The 21,766-nt window shown below is 38.7% G+C and overlaps 1 protein-coding gene across 5 annotated transcripts in view; it reads right to left on the bottom strand.

Moving 5' to 3' along the window:
• FEZ2 (fasciculation and elongation protein zeta 2) overlaps window positions 1-21,766 on the bottom strand; it is a 47,775-nt gene that overhangs the window by 6,693 nt on the left and 19,316 nt on the right. For 3 of the 5 annotated variants that reach the window (XM_054677771.1, XM_054677770.2, XM_016948345.4), the window contains exons 5-6: window positions 20,844-21,112; window positions 2,150-2,230 (exon numbers count right to left, since the gene is read on the bottom strand). In XM_054677771.1, the coding sequence (XP_054533746.1) occupies window positions 2,150-2,230; window positions 20,844-21,112 (350 nt within the window). The remainder of the gene's footprint in view (window positions 1-2,149; window positions 2,231-20,843; window positions 21,113-21,766) is intronic. The other 2 variants (XM_054677773.1, XM_054677772.2) reach the window with 1 other exon arrangement.

Genomic DNA, 21,766 nt, shown 5'->3' with positions numbered 1-21,766 from the left:
AGGTATTATATGGGAATAAAGTTATCTTACTATCTCAGATGGAGCTCATTTTTTTTTTGCCCACCTCTATTTGCTTCATACAAACCTAGTGTCAACAGAAACAACCACCTTTTTGCATTTCAGTTATTGAAAATTTCATAGGACTAAGTCTGAGGATGGTTTACTCAATTTGTTCATTTTTAAAGTGAAGTATTATCTCATATTCTACTTGCATATTTTTCAACACATTTTAAAAATAGCAATTTAAACTAAAAACATAGTTTTAACGGTTCTGCACAATAACGTAATTTCCAACAGCAAAATAATTCTGTTTCAGACCATTTTTATTCTGGTTGAACAAATGGTCCACATATATAACATGACAACTTTGAAAAACACACACTAGCTTCTTTCAGAAGCTAACAAAGACACACTTAAATCGTTTTAGAAATGCGTTACTATTATTTTAAATTATTGGGTAAGTCATTGTAAACGTTTTTAGGCATTAAAGGAGAAAAGTTAAAGTAGAGAATGGCCTAAGGGGAAATGAATAATGAAAATTAATGTCTAAAATTGAGATAAACTTCCTAGTTCACTACTTGTAAAGGCTCATAAGTAACAGCGCCATGTCTTTTAACTAATCCCATGAAAGCATAATCCATAAATGATTGTCCAGATTTTCCTGTTCTTACCATCCCACCAAAAAAATAGTTCCGTGCATTTCACATATGCTCATATAGAAAGCCAGTGGTTTTTACCTGGAATCTCTTAGCTCCACCCATTATTTAACCTCGTGCCCTAAATCTCAGCTCTGTGGCTAATTCTCACTGAGTGATCTTATCCTGCCCATAATTGAAAAACAGGATAAAGAAAGCTGCTTTACAGTAACTGGATCCCTAAGTCCAGAAAAGTGGTAAAACTGCATAGTTCAATCTCTGAGACACTTAAGTGTCCCACCGTCTTTTTGACGTAGACTTCTTGCAGGTGATGCCCAATTGTATAATCGAATGTTTCTTTGTAAAGAACAACAACAACAAAAGGCCAGAAATGATGTCCTCCTGGCTTCACTCTGCATGTGTGAGGCAACCTGGAGAGGCACCAGGCGGCTGCGCCCTGGCCCGCTCTCTGGCTACCTGGCTGCATCTTCAGGCCTCCCTGCTCCACTCACAGTTTGGAAGATTCCTTGCCTTCTTTTGAGGTTGAGAGAGGTGAGAGGCACCGGAATGAAAACAAAAATTCAAACATCCCTTCATGGAGCTCATTGATGAGCTGCAAATGTCAATGTGAGGCTTCCCTCTTTAATAGGAATGATCTCCCTTCCGGAGAAACAATTAACTACCTGCAGTAAAAACTCCAGGCATTTGATCTAGGCGTTCTTTTGCTAAACTTCCTACAAGCTACATTTTGTACACCTTCTTAATCTGCACAGAAGAGCTAACTTAAAGACTTTTCTTTTTGAAGGTGAAAATTTCATATAGTGAAAGGTAATTTTAAGCATACCCATTAATGTGAATGTTTCCCATGTTCATGATATTCCTTCAATCATTATACAAAAATGTGAATAAAAAGCAAATTGCTAGATACTTGATTATATATTCATATCTGTGTATAATTTTGTATAAATAATGTCGCATGCCTCGTTTGGCAGACAACTGAGTTGGCTGACTATGCAATACACCTTAAAAACACATGAATTTCATTTAAAGGAGGTAAGATATACGCTATACATATTTTTGACCTAGAACTCTAGTCTCAAACATACCGACATCTGGCCTTCTTCCCCCAAAAATGACATCTTGCGACTTAGACTTTTAGAATTAGAGTCACATATTTTAGTTTAGTTATTTTCACAAGCAGATTTTCTACACATGCAATACATTATGTTAAAATGTTAATATCTATTTGTTTAAAACTAAGAGTGAAAAATGGAGCTATAAAACACGTCTTAAGAATGCATTTAATCTATTGTCCAATTTGAAAAATGCTTTTTCCTCAAAGGGAAATTCTGTTCATTATCAAGACTATAAATATAATGAACTTTTATAATAAACTTTTATTTCTCTCGTTAAGCAATGGTCTTAGTAAATTAGTAAACTACCAGCTTTCAGGATCTTCACTTACACAGAAAATGAAAAAGCAGAGAATGAGGAAAATAAGGATAACCGAGCACCTGTTTCTCTCCACCTGAATTTCCAAAGGTGTGGCGGAGGCCATTCTGAATGACATTTGAGATCCCTTCCATGCTGAAGCGCTAAAGGCGGCAATATACGGCCCAGAAGAAAAGGACAGAGAAAGAAGTTCAAAGTCTATTAGTAAGAATGTACCATGATGACTTATGTGCCCAAGAGGCAAGCAGTTAGAAAATGCCGCTACTCATCCACATAAAGCACATAAACCCATGCTCTTTTTAAAATGCTGTTGTTTCCATTTCTTTGCAAGTTAAATGCAAAAGCAACTGTTTTTATGCTACTATATTCATGCAGGCATTTTTCTGATGTAGCTAATTGTTCCAATGTAAATGTTGTAAGTTGTACACATATTTGTTCTATACAAAATTTACTGTGTAATTTTTAAGATACTTTTTGATATTATTTACCTACATTTTATCAGAAGTCTGAAAACTTAAGATGAACAGTATGCATATTTTCAGCCTAAGTTTGTATAATTCTACCATCAGTTTGGAGAACATTAACATAACATTTAGCAAATGAAAATGCTGTTACTTGGAGAGCTGATTATTGCTTCCCACTCACTCTTCGGGCCACCTGCCACTGCCTTGGTGCAGAAATGCGAACTAGAAGATGGCATACGCTTCCTGGAGAGCAGAGTGGATCCCATGTGCCAGCCAGGCCCCCAAAAACTTCTCCAAAGACTTTTCCACTCCGTTTGTAGGAAACAATTCTACTTTCTTTCTCCCAGCAACCTCCAAGACTTCCTAGAATTCTTTGTACTGAAAAGGGAGTATTTTTTTCCTAAACAACTTATCTTGATTTGTAACCAGTCTACAATGTCATCAGGCATAGTAAAAAGCGTCTGGTGGCACCTCTATGGCGGCTGAGTCAAAGGAGTGAGATGGATTCTTACAGCATGACTAATTAAGGGGAAAGGCTTCGTGAAAAGGAAGTGAAGGCCTGATTCACTGGATGGTTCCTTCCCCTGGAATTTTATAGAGGAAATTTAAATCAGTAAACACATTTGAGGAGTCAACATAAAGAATATTTTACCAGGCCCCAAGGGGCAGAAGAAAGGAAACCAAGGAAATGGTCATCAAGAAATACATATAGTTTCATCCAGTGGTTCTCAAAGTGTAGTCCAGGGACCCCCTCCCACCCAACTCCTGCCAAGAGGTCCCTGAAATCCTCTCAGGAGTTCAGGAGTTCAAAAATGTTTTCTTAATACTACTAAAATACAAGTTGTCTTTTTTACTCTCATTCTCTCATGACTTACAGTGAAATATTCCAAATGACAGACTGAATGCAGAAGCACATTTGTGAATCTAGCTGTCTTTAATCAAGCCAGATGTTAATGAGATTGACAAAAATGCACAGCAATGACATTTTTTTATGATTTTGTAAAATATTATTTTTCATAAATATATGCTCTTTATAATCAATTTATTTTTGGTATTTTTCATGAATTTATATTTTTAATTTTATCACTTTTAATTTGTAACATAGCAAATATTAAGTTTCTTGGGGTCCTTGATAAATTTTAAGAGCGTAAAGAAGTCTTGATAACAAAAAGCTAAGAAATGCCAACAGGCTGAATCACTGAGGGAGCTATGTGCTTCTGTATCAGTCATGTAACTCTATGGAGTTACTGAAAATCTGAGTTCCAAATTTTACCTTACAGGAGACTGTACAAATATGCCTCTCCTCCTAAACCATCCAACTTCCCTACCTAGCCTTTCCCAGATTTGCAAGCCAGTTTTGCTTCAGCAAGAATCAAAAGTCTAGTCAAGATACTTTGCTGACTACTCTTCACTTCACTGAAAGCGTAACTATTAGCTTTGATGGAGGAGGCTAGTTATAAAACAAAAACCTACAGAAAACTATTTCTGTAAATTTTTCCAATGCTATCATAATTCATTCATATTTTTTAAACAGATTATCAAATGAGATAACATCTTAGGCTTCAGAGTATATAATAACAATTATGAGAAACTATTCTCAAATAACCAAGTCAGTTTATTTTTTAAATTATTTTCATAAAATATATTTTCTTTCAAATGTGACAAAGAGACGAGTACTTGTTTTTAAGTACTTAGTCTATATTACCTGGCTCCATTATCTATGGGCATGTTGAAGCTAGATACAAATTCATAAAATCTAAAGCTAGATAAAAAGTTTCAGAATCCACCTATCAGGAAACTAAGACACACTTTCTATTTGGAAAGCACATTCCAAAAACACTAGCTTTATTTTTGCAATCAGAAAGCCAATTCCTGTCACTAGAAAAAACAAAAGTTGATGCAGTTTCAATTTCGTAACATGCAGATGTAATTTAGGTTTTCTTTATTAAATGTGTGGTTGCAGACATTACTGAGCCATCTCAACTACTGACAGCCTGACTACTTGTGAAAGATGGCTTTTGTGCCACCAGAATTTTAGGCTTAGGGGAAATTAGTGAAAATGCAACCCCATGGGAAGCCAAGGTAACCTGGAAAAACAAAACTAACAGCTGATGCCAGTGAAAGAAGGTAAAGTAAGGAATGCAGCAGAACCTCTGTCCTTGCTGCTGATGGCTGCTGAGTCAGTGGCTGCAGCTGACAAGACCCTACTGTCCCCAGCTCTTTCACTGGCAATGAACCAGGGAAGCAATGTGCAGCATGTACAGTTCAATCGCCTCTTGATCCACTGGAAAATTACAGAACAAGGAAATCAGAAGGTTCTACAGGAAAAAAAAAAAAAAAAAAACCTAAAATCTACGTCTGAGAACGTGCCCCTATCAAACGCTTCAGTTGCAATCAACTCCTACCTCCCCAGAAGTCAGGCAGCATCAATATTCTCCCTCCACTGCATTTCCAAACTCTCCCTCTCTACTAGCTCCTTCCTGACAGCAACCCGAAATTCTCAAACCCTCAACCTATTTCCTTTCCCAAGGTTTTCCTGAAACAGCTCTTCCCAACATCATTTATTTGATCTGGAAGACCACGGCCACTTTTCAGATCTCTGAGACATCCAGGAATCCCCCCTCCCTGAACCGCTTCCTTGGATTCAGAGACACCACACTCTCCCAGATTTCCCTCACCCCAACCCTCCTGCTCTCTAGTTGCTTCTTCTAAGAGGGGCCACTTTCTTCACTCATCCCTTAAATGCCAGTGTTCCCTAGGATCTTGTGCCTCTTTCTTGACTCACCTCTCAGATGCTGCTGTGCCTCTGGATTCTGTCCCTATTTAATTATCATGCACCCCCTCTGGGCATTACCACTCAATAGCTTCAGCTTCTGCTTCCATAAATTGATAGCTCCACTTTACTAAGATCAGTAAAGTGCTAAGAACAGAGACTGGCACATGGCAAAGCTCAGTATATGTTAGCTATCTTTACTGTAATTTCCCTGAGCTTCACTCTGCATGTTTAATGGCCAATTGGACATCTGTACCTATTGTATGTTTAATGGCCTATTGACAAGCCTATGCTCCTGTCTATATTTAATATCAATATTTCTAAAACTCATATCCAAAACTGAATTCAATGTCCTCTTCCCCACCAAAACACAAACAAAAAAATTTAAAAACCGGTTCCTCCTTCAGCATTTTATTCTCCTCGCTCATTCATTTCCTCTTTCTTTCAAAAAACATCCTGAGCCAGATACCATTCCAGGTATTAGAGATTCAGAGTGAACACATCAGCCAAGGCCCCTCCCACCCTCCTGACCTTACATTCCAGCATAAGGGGGCACAAAAAGCACAACACGTAAATGAAGTGAATGCTGCAGATAACTAACACATGCCCTATCCCTAGCTCCAGCAAGGCGATTAAAAACTGGATGCCTACTTTCTACTCGGACGTCAGAGAAAAGCTGCCCGAGGAGATGACATCTGAGCTGAAATATGACTTATACACCCATCCTAGATGAGCCACAAAGGACACTGGACAAGGGAGACCTTCTCAGAGAACAAAACCAAAAGCAGCCAACCTGGCCAACTCGGGAGTTCACGCCACAGCTAGTGTGCAGGAGGTCTTGCAATTCTCATTCAATGGGATGGAACAAAGCATCTATGGAATATGTCCATTCTCTCCTCCTTTTTAAAAGATTTTACTGCAGCAACCCTGTCTTCTCTCCCCTGTTGTGTGCCAATGTGTTGCAATGGCTGGCTTAACTTTCAGACCATAGGTTGACGGAAAAGAGAGACATCCCCTCATTTGCTGGACATGAAGCTAGAAGCAGGTACTGCTGACAAGATTTACATACCTCCCTTTGGGGAAGGGGCACATGTGCTTTATCTATGCTTGCCCTCGTCAACAATCAATGACCTGACCCTAACTCCTCCCTTCTTTGGTGTCCGAACCAATCAACCTCACCAATATCTCTGAAATTCAACTATTTATATTTCCATCCCTACTTTCACTTCCCTGGCTCAATTCTTACATGAAATGGCCGCAACAGCCTCCCAATTAACTTATCTCTCCAGTTGCCTCCTTCCAATTAGTTCTCCTTGAAACCACTGAAGTTCTCTTCCAAAACAGACAAACCCAAACACGTAACTACCTGACCTAAAATCCATTTTTGGTTCTCTAAACCCTTTAAATAAAAACCAGGTGCCTCAGAATGTCGTACGACGCCATCCATTTTCCAGCTTCCACTGTGCAATTTCCATAGCCTCTTCTTGAGTTTCTTGCCCCCTCACCTTCTAGCTTTCACCATAATGAGCAGCCTGCATTTCCCCAGATGTCCCTAACTGTCCCCTCCAAGTGGTGGCACACACCACCCCCTCTGCTGTCTGTGCCTGTTCCCTCCTCCTTCTACCTGACCTCCGAGTGCAACTCAGCCTTCCCAGACCCCTAAACCTAGCTAGGGGCAATAGTAATATATGTCCACCTTGACCACAGAACAGAGCCAGGCTCAGAAAACACTAAAAACGTGGTAGTTGTTTTGAATATAGCAATTATCACACCCTGTACCTAGGTTTCTCCACATTGACACTACTGACATTTCCAGTCAGATCATTCTTGTCACGGGGGTCAGTGTAGTGGGGTGGGATCTCTACTAGCACCTCCGGTCTCTGTTCACCAGGATGCCAGCAGTACCACCCCCATCCTTCCCCACCCTGCCCAGTTGTGACAACAACAAATGTTTTCAGACATTGACTCATGTCCCATGGGGGGCAAAATTGGCCTGGTTGAGAATCACTGCACTAAAGCACATTGGATGGTTCATCATCTCAATCTGCAACCTATGGGCAGCACATTCCCGGAAAACTGAAATTGATTCTACATCCTTAACACCCATGCCAGGAACACAACTGTGGATCAATTAATGTTTGCCTAATAGTAGTATAAGTAAAGTTCAGGAGATTGAGACCATCCTGGCTAACACAGTGAAACATCATCTCTACTAAAAATACAAAAAATTAGCCAGGCGCGGTGGCAGGCACCTGTAGTCCCAGCTACTCGGGAGGCTGAGGCAGGAGAATGGCGTGAACCCGGGAGGCGGAGCTTGCAGTGAGCCAAGATCGCGCCACTGCACTCCACCCTGGGCGACAGAGCGAGACTACGTCTCAAAAAAAAAAAAAAAGTAATCAAGATATTTTTAATGGGGAGGTAGAGGGCACAAGATCTAAAGAGAAACAATAAAGAAAGAAAAATGAAAATCCTGGTCAGGTTAATTTTTCATAAATTCAACTCAAGTTCTCAAAATCCTTAAGGACAGAAAAAAAAAAAATGTCAGATACTTCTTTCATATGCTCCAAAAAGCAAAAACCAGACTTCAGTATGTAGGAGGCATCTGACTGATAGTCAGTGACTTAACCTGCAAAACGCTACAGCGATCATTACCAATACCAGTGGGATACTTCCAGATTTCTGTATGAAACCAGGAATCATAGCTCAGGCAAAAGTCTTAGAATCAAGAAATTTTTAAACGGTCAACTTGGACAGAAAAGTGCTGAATTAGAAATCGAAGATCTGGGTTCTTTCCCAGCTTTGCCACTAATTGTGTGACAGGAGGGCAGTCACTTTACTGCTAAGGCCTGTTTCCTCACCTGTAAAACAGATGATTAAATCATGTTAACTTTAAACGTCTTATTTGTAAATCCTACGAGTCTATGAATTAATTCAATCAAAAAGATCCATTATTAAGCAAATTAAAAACACACACATATGCATAGACACACACACACTCTCTCTCTCTCTATAGGACTAAATAAATGAGTGCTCCAGAATGGCAGAACTGCACAGCCAGATGATACATTCAGAGTCCAGTGGCTTCATTTTCTTATGAGGAAATGACTACATTCTGAAGGGAGAGACAGGTCTTAGGCATCTTTCCATCCCCGCAGCTTGCATAGTGCCTGGGCCATAGCAGGCATTTTTAAACGTCTCATAAGCTGAGGTTGTGACACTCCTAACACCAGAGCCCAAGAGCCTTAGAGCCTGTGATCGTTTCACCATATCATGAGGTGTCTTGACTTCTTGCAGGAGAGAAAGAAAAAAAAAGCCCAAAATAAGTGGAGTATGAACAGAATAAAGATGACAGGACAGAACATCAAGTTATTTTTCAGAAGAGTGAACAACGGAGTTCTGGAAAAGTCCACTGAAGAATCTAGTCTAGGAAAGTAAGATGAGATTAATGAAATAATCTTGTTGGCATGGTTTGTAAAACATAAAACAATGGAGCGACTAAGAAATCTCAAACCCCGGCCAGGCACGGAGGCTCACGCCTGTAATCCCAGCACTTTGGGAGGCTGAGGTGGGTGGATCACCTGACGTCAGGAGTTCAAGACCAGCCTGGCCAACCTGGTGAAACCTCATCTCTACTAAAAGTACAAAAATTAGCCAGACGTGGTGGCGGGTGCCTGTAATCCCAGCTACTCGAGAGGCTCAGGCAGGAGAATCACTTGAACCCGGGAGGCGGAGGTTGCAGTGAGCCAAGATCGCACCATTGCACTCCAGCCTGGGCAATAGAGCGAGACTCTGTCTCAAAAAAAAAAAAAAAGAAATCTCAAACCCCTAGCTAGGATAATCAAAGAGTAGCAACCAGGAGATCAGTGATCTAGAAGGATAAAGGAAAAGAGAGACCAGGGCAGTGAGACCAGGAAGAAACAGGAAACGAGCTGTGTAGAGCATACTGTGCATTCTGTTTTATAGCTGCCCTGTAAATTCCAAAAAATAATACACCCTTTTGGAAGGCAAAATGAATTTTAAAAAGATAAAACCTCAGAGGCAGGTTAAATATACTTTTTAGTAAACGTCACCTCATTTAGAAACACTACATTTACAACCTTGAGAGCAGATGCGGTATTATTAGGTGCTTATGGTGCTTAACTGGGCCAGAGGGAAGATTTTCTCTATGCTTAAATTTTATAAGTAGGAGGACAAGGAAAGGGAGAGACAGAAGGGCTAGGGGAGGAGGGAGACAGAGTGGAGAGGGAAGGGAGGGAAGCATTTCTTTGTTAACATTTCTCAAGGTTAAAGTACCAAAGACATACCAAAGCGCCAACAGAACTAAGTTCCAGGGTTATGAATGCTGAATGAAATGAAGGACATTAAAGATTTGTTACTAAATAAATAAGTAAATAAGTTTTTAAAAGAAAAGAAAAAACAATTTGTTACGGTTTAATTTAACTGCAATAACGCAGTATATCAGAAAACCCAATCCTCCCTCCATTTATTTCAAACTTGGAAATGGTAGATTAAAGAATCCAAGTGTTCAAATTCAAAGTGAAGAACTGGTGAAAATTCTGAATCTGAAGTTATTTTGTAATTGATTCATCCATTTCCCACTACGTCTTTAGGAAGGAGTTAATAGTGCTATAAAAATGCCCCCTCTCAGAATGGAATTTTTGATAGGAGCCCATTTGTGAGCAGGGAAATGATTAAGCATTACAGTATTTACTTTATTGTTGCCCTCACTACTGACAAATGCCAAAGTAATGTGGCAAGGACGGAGGAAGAGGGTATTCAATACACAGCTTCAACACCAGTATTTACGCTGAGAATACTCACCACTGCCTCGTGGTTGTTTCCTTCCCTGGCCTAAGTATGTATTGGAAGTCTCAAAATCAGTCCTTATCTGGAAACTTTTCTCAGACAAAACCAGTAGCAACAATGTATAAATAGGATATAGATTTATAAAAATTCACCAAAATCTGAAAGACAAAGAAATGGGCCAAGATCCCCAAGGCCCATTTACAACATCCTTGCAAAGCTCAGAAAACGAAAATTCAAGCCAAGGATCCTTCCATCCACCTCTAAATAACTCCACATCCTCATTCCAATGCATGCTGGTTCTGTGAGCTAAGGTCCCTGTTAAGCTTTTGTCTACTCATTTATGAAATGGAAATAATAACAATAATACCTTCTTTATAGAGTTGTTGTGAAGGTTACATGGAATAATCCATGCAAGTACCTAGCAAAGTGCTCAGCAAATATCAATATTCAAAAAAGTATTGGCTATAATTCCTGAAAATAAAAAGGATAGAATAATATTTTAGACACAACTCCCAAAGAGAAATAACCACACCCTTCTACTTTTCTCCAGAACAGCAAAAACGGCATTTCAAGTTCTTCTAATATAAATAAAATTGCAGCTGAGAAAAAATAAATCCCCGATTATAGTTCCTAGCTGATAGGACTGAAAACAACATAAAGACACATTACTATCTATGACTAAGCACAGAATCAGCAAAAAAGCTTAAACAGAAAACAAGTTAACACTTAAATAATTCGGTCTTTCTGAACAATAAAAAGAAAAGAGCTAGAGAACACTATGCTACATAAAAGTGAACAAGAATCAGATACAGTGCTGCGGTTTGTTAGTTCTTCTGTGGTATCTTAAATATATCAGCTGATTCTACACACAGCATATTCACCAGTTCAACCAACTTCACAGAAAGCAACATCCAAGACAGGGAAAAGCAAGACAACAAAGGGCTCAGGAAATTTACACTATTCCGGCTATCAAACTTGTTTCTCAGCCTCACCTGACACCAACTGGTACAGATTTCTAACTGGCCAGGAAATCATTTTAAAATCTCAATATCAAAGCTCAAGGTCAGAAAAAAGGTTTGAAAAAGCAATCAAGGAATGCTTTTCATCTATTTCTGACTCTTACTCTAATCTACTCTTACTTCATTAATATTCTTTATACTCAGGAGGTTCAAATGAAAGCAAAATGAAAACATAATTATTGTTCCTTATAAATCACGACATTTTCAATAGCTTGAATATGATTTTCAAACATTATAAAACACTACGTTTAATTTTTAATAAATTAAAATAATCAAAATGAGGAAACAAGTGTAAAAAATTTAGAGTAAAAATATTCAAATAGTTAAGATATTATTTAAGATGTAAAAGTAATGCTCATCATCACTGGCCATCAGAGAAATGCAAATCAAAACCACTATGAGATTATCATCTCACACCAGTTAGAATGGCAATCATTAAAAAGTCAGGAAACAACAGGTGCTGGAGAGGATGTGGAGAAATAGGAACACTTTTACACTGCTGGTGGGACTGTAAACTAGTTCAACCATTGTGGAAGTCAGTGTGGCGATTCCTCAGGGATCTAGAACTAGAAATACCATTTGACCCAGCCATCCCATTACTGGGTATATACCCAAATGACTATAAATCATGCTGCTATAAAGACACATGCACATGTATGTTTATTGCGGCATTATTCACAATAGCAAAGACTTGGAACCAACCCAAATGTCCAACAATGATAGACTGGATTAAGAAAATGTGGCACATATACACCATGGAATACTATGCAGCCATAAAAAATGATGAGTTCATGTCCTTTGTAGGGACATGGATGAAACTGGAAACCATCATTCTCAGTAAACTATCGCAAGAACAAAAAACCAAACACCGCATATTCTCACTCATAGGTGGGAATTGAACAATGAGATCACATGGACACAGGAAGGGGAATATCACACTCTGGGGACTGTGGTGGGGAGGGGGGAGGGGGGAGGGATAGCATTGGGAGATATATCTAATGCTAGATGACGAGTTAGTGGGTGCAGCGCACCAGCATGGCACATGTATACATATGTAACTAACCTGCACAGTGTGCACATGTACCCTAAAACTTAAAGTATAATAAAAAATTTAAAAAAAAAAAAAAAAAAAAACACCCTAGAAGAAAACATAGGAAATACCATTCTGGACATAGGACTTGGCAAAGATTTCATGATGAAGACTCCAAAGGCAACTGCAGCAAAAAAAAAAAAAAAAAAAAAAAAAACTTCAAATAATTTTAATGTGAATTATAAAGCAGTTATAAAAGCAAATTCTACCAAAATTTTTTTTTAAAAAACAGATCTAAGTAAATTAGAAAATATACATTATACCAAAGCAGATACACACTTGAAAATCTTCAATATTAAACAACTGTTATATAATTTTATTTTTATGGCAGAAAAAAAAATAATACAAAGATCTTCAAAATTAGCATTAAATAATTTAATTTTTATCTTTGAAGATCTTTTTAAAATTTTTTATGTAACTTAATATTAATGTGGAAACTAAACTAATTATTGCCAAATATTTTCAAAACCACTAAAACTAGAATATAATAATTGATCTTGGCAATTTTAGAAATTCCTTCCTGAAACATAAATACTCTAAGTACAGTCATGTGCTGCTTAAAAATGAGGATACATTCTAAGAAATGAGTCAGGCAACTTTGTCGTATAGACCATGACAGAGTGTACTTACACAAACCTACATAATTGTATAGTCTACTCCATACTTAGGCTACATGGTATAGACTACTGCTCCTAGGCTACAAACCTATATAGCCTGTTACTGTACTGAATAATGTAGACAACAGTAACACAATGGTAAGTATTTGTGTATCTAAATATAGATAAACATAGAAAAAGTACAGTAAAAATACAGCATTATAATCCTGACTCCATCATCTATCTATACGCAGTCCATGACTGACCGAAATATCACTATGTGGCACAAGACTGTATACAAGAAGAACGCAATTTCCTGGCATATTACAGCTTTTATGTGAACTTGTTTATATTAACAATGACCTAACACATAAAGAAGTCAAGAATGGACTCCTGATTTTTACTACATTAACTGATGGATCATGAAAGTTCACTATTACCAGCCTACCACCAAAAACCATTGCAGAAAACAAAGAGTAGATGATAAAAACATATCAAAAACTGATGATGACATATATTTCTCTAGGTAATATTATTTTTCATAAAACAAATTTGTTCCACATCTAAAGTAATTCATAATTCATAGGTTTGAATTATTAAAATAATAGCCATTATATATTCAAGTTTCTCTGCACCCTACAATGATCTTCTATCATGCTAATAGTAATTTTTAGTAAATGCTTTGCACTAAAGAAAATGCAGCAAGATACTATCAAATATCACCAACAAATTATTGTTAAAATGTGTCGATATTTACATTCAAGAATGTATATCAGAGCCGGGCACGGTTGCTCACGCCTGTAATCCCAGCACTTTGGGAGGCCGAGGTGGGCGGATCGCTTGAGGCCAGTAGTTCAAGACCATCCTGGCCAACTTGGTGAAACCCCATCTCTACTAAAAAAAATTAGCCGAGTGTGCTGGCGGGCGCCTGTCATCCCAGCTACTCAGGAGGCTGAGGCAGGAGAACCACTTGAACCCAGGAGGTAGAGGCTGCAGTGGGCCCAGATGGCACCACTGCACTCCAGCCTGGGCAACAGAGCAAGACCCTGTCTCAAAAAAAAAAGAATGTATATCAGGTAGAATTTAGTATCTCAAGCACCACTGCTTAGATAAAGGGGGAAAAGGCTGGGCACTGTGGCTCACTCCTGTAATCCCAGCACTTTGGGAGGCCAAGGCAGGTGGATCACCTGAGATCAGGAGTTCAAGACAAGCCTGGCCAACATGGTGAAACCCCATCTCTACTGAAAAAAAAAAAAAAAATACAAAAGTTAGCCGGGCGGGGTGGACCACACTTGTAATCCCAGCTACTCAGGAGGCTGAGGCAGGAGAATCGCTGGAACCGGGGATGCGGAGGTTGCAGTGAGACGAGATCGCGCCCCTGCACTCCAGCATGAGCGGCTGAGTGAGACTCCGTCTCAGGAAAAAAAAAAAAAAAAGATAAAGGGGAAGAAAACTCATGCCTTTTCCACTTCTCCTCTAACCTTCTTTTAAAACCACATTTTATCACTGTGTATAATACAACATTTTTATTCCTTTTGCTTGTCTCCATATTTAGAGAACACTGGTCTACCTGCTCACTCTCTTTACCTAGCTACCGGGATTCAGACACACACAGCACAGAGGTCTGCTGTTAGACAAGAAGCTGCCACACGTAGCTTGGAGATTGGCTGGCCAAGGTGTCACTATCACTCAGGCTGCTGCTGAAGGGGCCCCAAGAAAAGGAACAATTCAACATAATCTCAAGATAAAACAAAGTAACCTTTTAAATACAAACTTTAGACACATTACAGTACTCTTTTTATCTATGCAAACTCACTTAACTGGAGTTCATAACTTTTTGTTCTACTTTTTAATTTTAGTAAGTCTAAATCAGAGATTGGCAAACTTTTTCTGTAAAGAGCCAGGCATTAATTATTTTAGGCTTTGTAAGCCACACAGTCTCTACGGCAACCACTCAACTCTGTCCATATAGCCCCAAAGCTGCTACAGATGATATATAAATGAATGAACATAGCTGTGTTCCAGTAAAACTGTATTCATAAAACAGGTGAAGAGTTGATTTAGCCCTTGGACAGTAGTCTGCCTTGACAAACCCTGGTCTAAATCATCTGAGCGAATGTGCTGTTAAAAAATTCCAAATTAAAAAGAAGGGGGGAAAAAGCCAGGTCCATGTTGTTTTAAACAGAAGCCCCAAACAAAGGCTATCAATCATATTATAACATGAGCTGAGTCACAGAAACGGAGCAATGTAGCTGTGAAAGAAAATATATACAAGAAAGAGTGTATATCATCTAAGCCCTAGCTCTCCCCCATCCTTCAGCAATTCTCTCCCTAACCCCCGAAAAGCAATAAATTAGGGTAATGTGATTCTTTTTACAGTTTTTTCTTTTCTCTACTACCATTAGTCACTGATTGCTAATATCCCAAAAGTTGTCAATATAAACTTTTTCAGGGTTGACTGACGCAGTTATGCATTTTTGATGGTGGAGTCTAACACAGTAGAAATTCTCTCTAGAAAGTTCAATGTCATTATGGCAAACAGAAAAGACTATCGATTCCTATCTTCTCAACAAGACTTAGCATAAACAACCTTACATGTGACATTCAATTCAAAGATTTGTTACTAGATACTCAGAGAGTAACTATTCCATTTTCATACATATAAGTTTACTAAGTTATGATGCTCAGCAGGTAGGCCATAATGCCCAGACAACTGCAGATAACACTAGATGAATAGCAACTACTAAATTACAACATAACCTGGTGTTGTTCAACCTATTCTTGTATTCATGAGAACTGCTACTGAAATTCAATGACCTGTGAATGTTTGATATAACAGAAGCCTGGCTCCCCCAATAAAAATCCCCAATAGAACAATAATAATTCAAATACTACAAATCTAAATCCTCCGGGATTCAATCTCCTGTACACTGAAGTTTCAATTCAACAAACATGCATTAAGTGACGTGCGAAGAACAAGAAATTAGGTGAGGTGCTGGGAAAGCAGTGTAAATGAGCCTTTAAAGAGCTTGCACTCTGTTAGAAGAGAGGTTTAAGCCAATGATTACAACACAGTGTGGTACTTCAATATCACAAGTATGTGTACCCTCACAAATAAATATGAAAACATCTCATAACAGGCATATAAACATAATAGGCAACTCATAAAAGAATGCAAATGGTCAATAGATCAAACCCATTGTTTGCCTATGCAGTGTATATTCAAAAGCTCTTAATATCTACTGTTGGCGGGAGGTGTGGGAAAATGGTCACTCTTACGCTCTACTGGGCTACACTTCTACAGAATAATTCGAAAAGCTGGTCATTTAAAGCCATTTAAAACTCTATATTCTTTGACTTGGAAATTCTATCGGTTTCAGTGAGTGGATAAACTAGTTTTGCTAACCAAAAGAAAATAATTCAATTTTAGGAAAATGGTAACTTTGGTTTAATAGTATAAATTTCAGACTCCTACAAGATATCCAAAGGGAATTGTGTAGTAGGCAGTTGGACATATACAACAATTAGCATTTACTCATGGTGTTTGCTATGTTTGCTTATCTTATATACATTATTTCATTTAATCTCTCCAAAATTCAAAGCCGTCTGTATGTAGGACGAAGATTCAAACACAGCTCTTAACCCAAAGCTCTTAGTCAATATTCTATTGTCTTAGACAATATTCATTGTCCATGGGTTTGACACCTGGCAGAAAGATCCAATATAGAAATATATATTTGCAAGTTTATCTTTCGTTCACTCATTCATTCAGCAGAAAGTTATTAGGTACCTAAGGTTGGATCTACGAATACCGAGAAAGTAAAGTTAAATTTCTTATCCTTAGGGACATAAAACAGAGATAGGCATGAAAACAAAAAATTGCAGTTATGATACAACAGTGATAATAGAAATACTAAAGAGGAATAACACTAACCCCTCTAAAAAGAGAGAGTAGTCAACTCTGCATCGGACACAGAGTCATCAAGAAAGGTTCTAAGAAAGGAAGACAATGCTTGGCCATGATTTTAAAGGATGAGTGAGAAAAAAAAAAAAAATCCCCCAAGTGGACAGAAGCAGCAGGTAAGGAATTTGATTCCAGAAGAAGAGCATTGAATATAAAGAAGTGTCACCCAAAACAGCATGGTCAGCACAAAGAAATACATGTAGGTCACCATAGTGATAAACAGACAGTGCCCTTTAACCACTAACCCTCATCCTCTGCTCCTCCAGATGCTGCAAAAAAGGACAGAGGAAATATAAAGCCTGCCACTCTCTTGAGTTGCACTTCCCAAAGAGGTCCACTCCTTTAACCTCCTCTTCAAACGGAGAATTGGAAAGGGACTAGGCAGGCTCCCTTGTCAATGAGGAGAAGCAGTGGTGTAGTGACACTCTCCAAAACAGCTTCCCAACAGCATCACCATCTACCACCTCACCCAGCCTTTGGTTTTCTTCATGGCCTTTATTTACTACTAAAATTCCATCATCTATTCATTTTTTCCTTGTTTATTGCCTTTCTCCGTCATTAGACTATAAGCTCCAGGAAGGCATGGGATGGGCCTCATCTATTCTATTCTATTCGCCACTGTGGTTTTTCTGTTTTTTGTTTTTTGTTTGAGACAGGGTCGGGCTGTAAGTGGAGTGGTGTGACCATGGCCCACTGCAGCCTCAACCTCCTGGGCTCAAGCAATCCTCTCGCCTCAGACTCCCAAGTAGTTGGGACTACAGGTGCATGCCACCACACCTGGCTAATTTTATAATTTTTATTTTGTAAAGACAAGGTCTCACTATATTGCCCAGTCTGGCCTCAAACTCCTGGGCTCAAGGAATCCTCCCACCTCAGCCTCTCAAAGTCCTAGAATTACCATCATGAGTCATCCTGCCCACTGTATCTTGAAGAACACCTGCCACAGGAAAGCACTCCACAAATCCTTGCTGAATGAATGAATATTGTTTCATCTTACCCAACCTCCAGCATTATGGTTATTTTAAACCTAAAACTCCAATCAAAATCATATTTCACTTTTATAAGATAATACTTTCTGTAACATTTCACATATTTTCATGGTCTAATGAAATTTTCCAATGCTCTAAATAGCATCCCGATGCCCTCTATTTTTTTTTTCACCACAACAAATATTTAAAACAAAATCTGTCTCCAAGTTTAACTCTGCTCTATACCCACTCCAATATTTCATTAGAGTATCTTTGGACCAAAGAGAACAAGGTAACAATTTTAGATAAAGTGATATGCCAACTACAAATTGATGTACTGCTTCAGTGAAACATACATGAAGAAAAATGGAAGCTATTCTATACTTAACGAAAAACTTCAAGTCCTGCTAATGAAACAAAAATATCTCAGGCAGGAAAAAAAAAAAAAAGTGACTGTTATTGGAAAAACAGGTAACATATGACAATTCTAAGGAGGTCACCATTTTTTAGAAATTAGTATCACTGATAATAGCAAACTCATAGAGACCAGGTCTTGCCAAGACTGCATGTGATATAAAATGCTAGGTAAAATGTTTGGCAAGCTCCTGGAATCTGTTTATCCAACTGCCTATTTCACTTTGGGATTCTTTTGAGCAACCTACCACTATTTTCAGAATCACCCTTCCAGCCTACTTGTGTCACAGATAGGATGGTCTTTCCCTGGCATTTTAGGCTTTTTATTTTTATTTATTTTTTTTTTTTTGAGACAGAGTCTCGTTCTGTTGCCCGGGCTGGAGTACAGTGGAGCAATCTTGGCTCGCTGCAACCTCCGCCTCCTGGGTTCAAGCGATTCTCATGCCTCAGCCTCCCGAGTAGCTGGGATTACAGGCATGCGCCACCACGCCCAACTAATTTTTGTATTTTTTAGTAGAGACGGAGTTTCACCATGTTGGCCAGGCTGGTCTTGAACTCCTGACGTCAGGTGATCCGTCCACCTTGGCCTCCCAAAGTGCTGGGATTACAGGCGTGAGCCACCGCGCCCGGCCGCATTTTAGGCTTTAAAAGGATACAGGAAACTAGTACTGCAAGCTTAGCCGTGCCATTACTGAACTGATTAAAATTTTTGACACAAATTGTAAATCAGGCAAAATGCAACTTCAAAAGTTCAAATATTATGAAAAATATTTACTGTTACTATGAATCTATTTCAAGACCAATGAAGGCTGAAGTAAGACCTAACTGTTGCCTTGCCAAATCCATTTCTCAATATAAATGCCATGTAAAATTACACAATAGATTTACTCTAACCCTTTTTACATGGGAGTTACAAAACGAAGCCTTTAAACCCCTCTAGGGATAAATTTACTTTTCTCAGCCAAGTGTTAACAGCAATAAATGGAGGATTTACATGTAATCCCTAAAAGCAAATAGGCAGAAATTACCAACCATGCTATGACTTTTTAACTAAGCATTTTATTTAATCTCACTTGCATAACAGGGCAATTTAAAGGGTGCCAGTTCTAAAAATATGAGATGCAAATGCAAAATAGTGTCCCTAATATTTTAAAGCAAATTTTCTAGGATTGTATATTCAAACAAATGTGGGTTGGTTTTGGGTTTTTTTCAGAGTACTCACTAGGAATAACTAAATAAACACCTATTCAATCAATACTGCCATTTCTTAAAAATAATAGATATCTGAGAACTTTTTTCAAAGTCAATGCATAAGCAATGTCCTTTTTTTTTTTTTTTTTGAGATGGAGTTTCGCTTTTGTTGCCCAGGCTGGAGGGCAATGGCGCGATCTTGGCTCACCGCAATCTCCGCCTCCTGGGTTCAAGCAATTCTCCTGCCTCAGCCTCCAGAGTAGCTGCAATTACAGGCATGCAGCACCACACCCGGCTGATTTTATATTTTTAGTAGAGACGGGGTTTCTCCATGTTGAGGCTGGTCTCGAACTCCTGACCTCAGGTGATCAGCCCACCTCGGCCTCCCAAAGTGCTGGGATTACAGGCGTGAGCCACCGTGCCCGGCCACGATGTCCTTTCAAAATAGATACAAATGAACATCACACTAAAAAAAATGGATTTATTCATAGGCTAATTACAGCATAATAAATGAGCTATATGGTAAGACTCTTTTTGTGTTAACTGCTCATTGGTGGCCCACCATCCTAGAACTGTATTTCCAGGATCCCATCAGCATCTGCTTAATGAGATCTATTTCTCTGCTAAGTATTCTTTAGATAAATAAATCAGACTTTATCAAAAACAGAACTCATATTATTGCAAGCCATAATAGCTAGTTTGTGATTTGTAAGACCATGTTATTGATATCACAAATTAAAAAGAGATGTCCCATTTAGAAAAAGAGATCTCTTTACCCAACCATCATACTCTAAAAATAAAACCAACATTTCTTCACACACAAACAAAATCAAGGTGGGAATACACAAGACTTCGACACAAAAAAATCTTATCAAAGGGTCAGCGTTTCAGATGTTCTAAACTTGTTTTCACCAGTCAGAAATAGTGTAGTCTGCCAAATACTAGGCCACATGGCTAATGTCACTTACCTTCTTGTATTCCAACCTCACTGAAAAATCAGGAGGAACCTGTTTACAAACAATTTGTGCCTTGAGCAGAGTTCTGCTACCTCTAAATAAACCCCTTCTAATTTCTTATCACACAACTCATAAGAGTTCAGCAAAAGTAAGAAAAAAACTACTAGCCAAATATACATAACCACTCTTCACATTTTGATGTGGTAAAAATGGTCACTTGCTAAAGCTTCTTTTCTTCAAGACATTCTCCTTTTTTGCCCCCTCTTCCTGCCACTTACTTCCTTGCTAAATATTTCAGTATTATTCAGATAACCAGTACACCCTAGTCAAGAAAACGACTTTCTGAAGAAGCTGAGCACAGTGGTATTCTGGAATAAAATCCCACTGGGCTCTGATTAGAAGTGTTAACACTCCTGCCCATGTACAACCTGTCGCACCTGCCACCAGCCCCGAAGGCTGGGACTACCACAGAACCTGTTTCCAGTGTTCGACGACTCCTGCAAAACATCACTTACTGTGCCGGGCATATGACTTCTCTCATTCTTCCCATTCTGAGAGCTGCCATTTTTTAGTTTCTTTTTCTTTTTTGCTGTTTCTTTGTGCTCTTTCTGTTTGTTTTGCACTTCAATAAGAACAGAAATAAAGCTGTTTTTCACTTCCTTTTCAAACTCCAGTTCATCTCGTAAAGCCAACTGCTGCACCAGCTCCTCAGAGTACTCCTTAATGGCAGTCTCGATTTCTTCCAGGATTTCATTTAACTCAGACACTGAGAGCCTTTTCACTCCTGTAACCAAAAACAAAATACAGCAGATATTAAGACAAAAACGTTTCAAGGAAGCAAAACAGAGTAGTCACTAGGAATGACTAAACACCTATGTAATCAATGCCAAAGAGCAAAAATCATATTCCAAGCAATTAAATTGACTGCGTGTGATCTTCTCAGAATTCTACAACTTCTGGAGATCAGATCTGAGTAGAGGTAAGTGGGCAGGTGAGTCACTTCTCAGCTTGCCGGCAAGAAAGTCTAACAAAAGTTTTTACTTGTGCAAATAAATCATTGCATGAATAATACTTCAGTCAAGACTGTGAAGGCTTGTACATGGAAAAGAACAAACACAAAAGCCGAGGGAAAGTACAGAATCCACCTGCTGACAAAAAACTGCAAGTCGTTCAGCAGGGTTCTGGGATATCTCTGAACAGGAAAGGAGTTGATCTGAAAGAATTAAACTAAATATACACTTAATTACATACGTCCTGATCTGTGAATTTTGTTGAAATTGGTGATATGGTTTGTATCTGTGTCCCCACCCAAATCTCTTACTGAAATGTGATGTTGGAGGTGGGGCTTGGTGGGAGGTCACTGGATCATGAGGGCAATTTCTAACAGTTTAGTACCATCCCCCTGGTGCTGTTCTCATGACAGAGTTCTTATGAGACC

The sequence above is a fragment of the Pan troglodytes genome, chromosome 12, assembly GCF_028858775.2.
Source record: "Pan troglodytes isolate AG18354 chromosome 12, NHGRI_mPanTro3-v2.0_pri, whole genome shotgun sequence".
Classification (NCBI taxonomy): domain Eukaryota; kingdom Metazoa; phylum Chordata; class Mammalia; order Primates; family Hominidae; genus Pan; species Pan troglodytes.
This window is presented reverse-complemented; position numbering and strand designations above follow the sequence as displayed.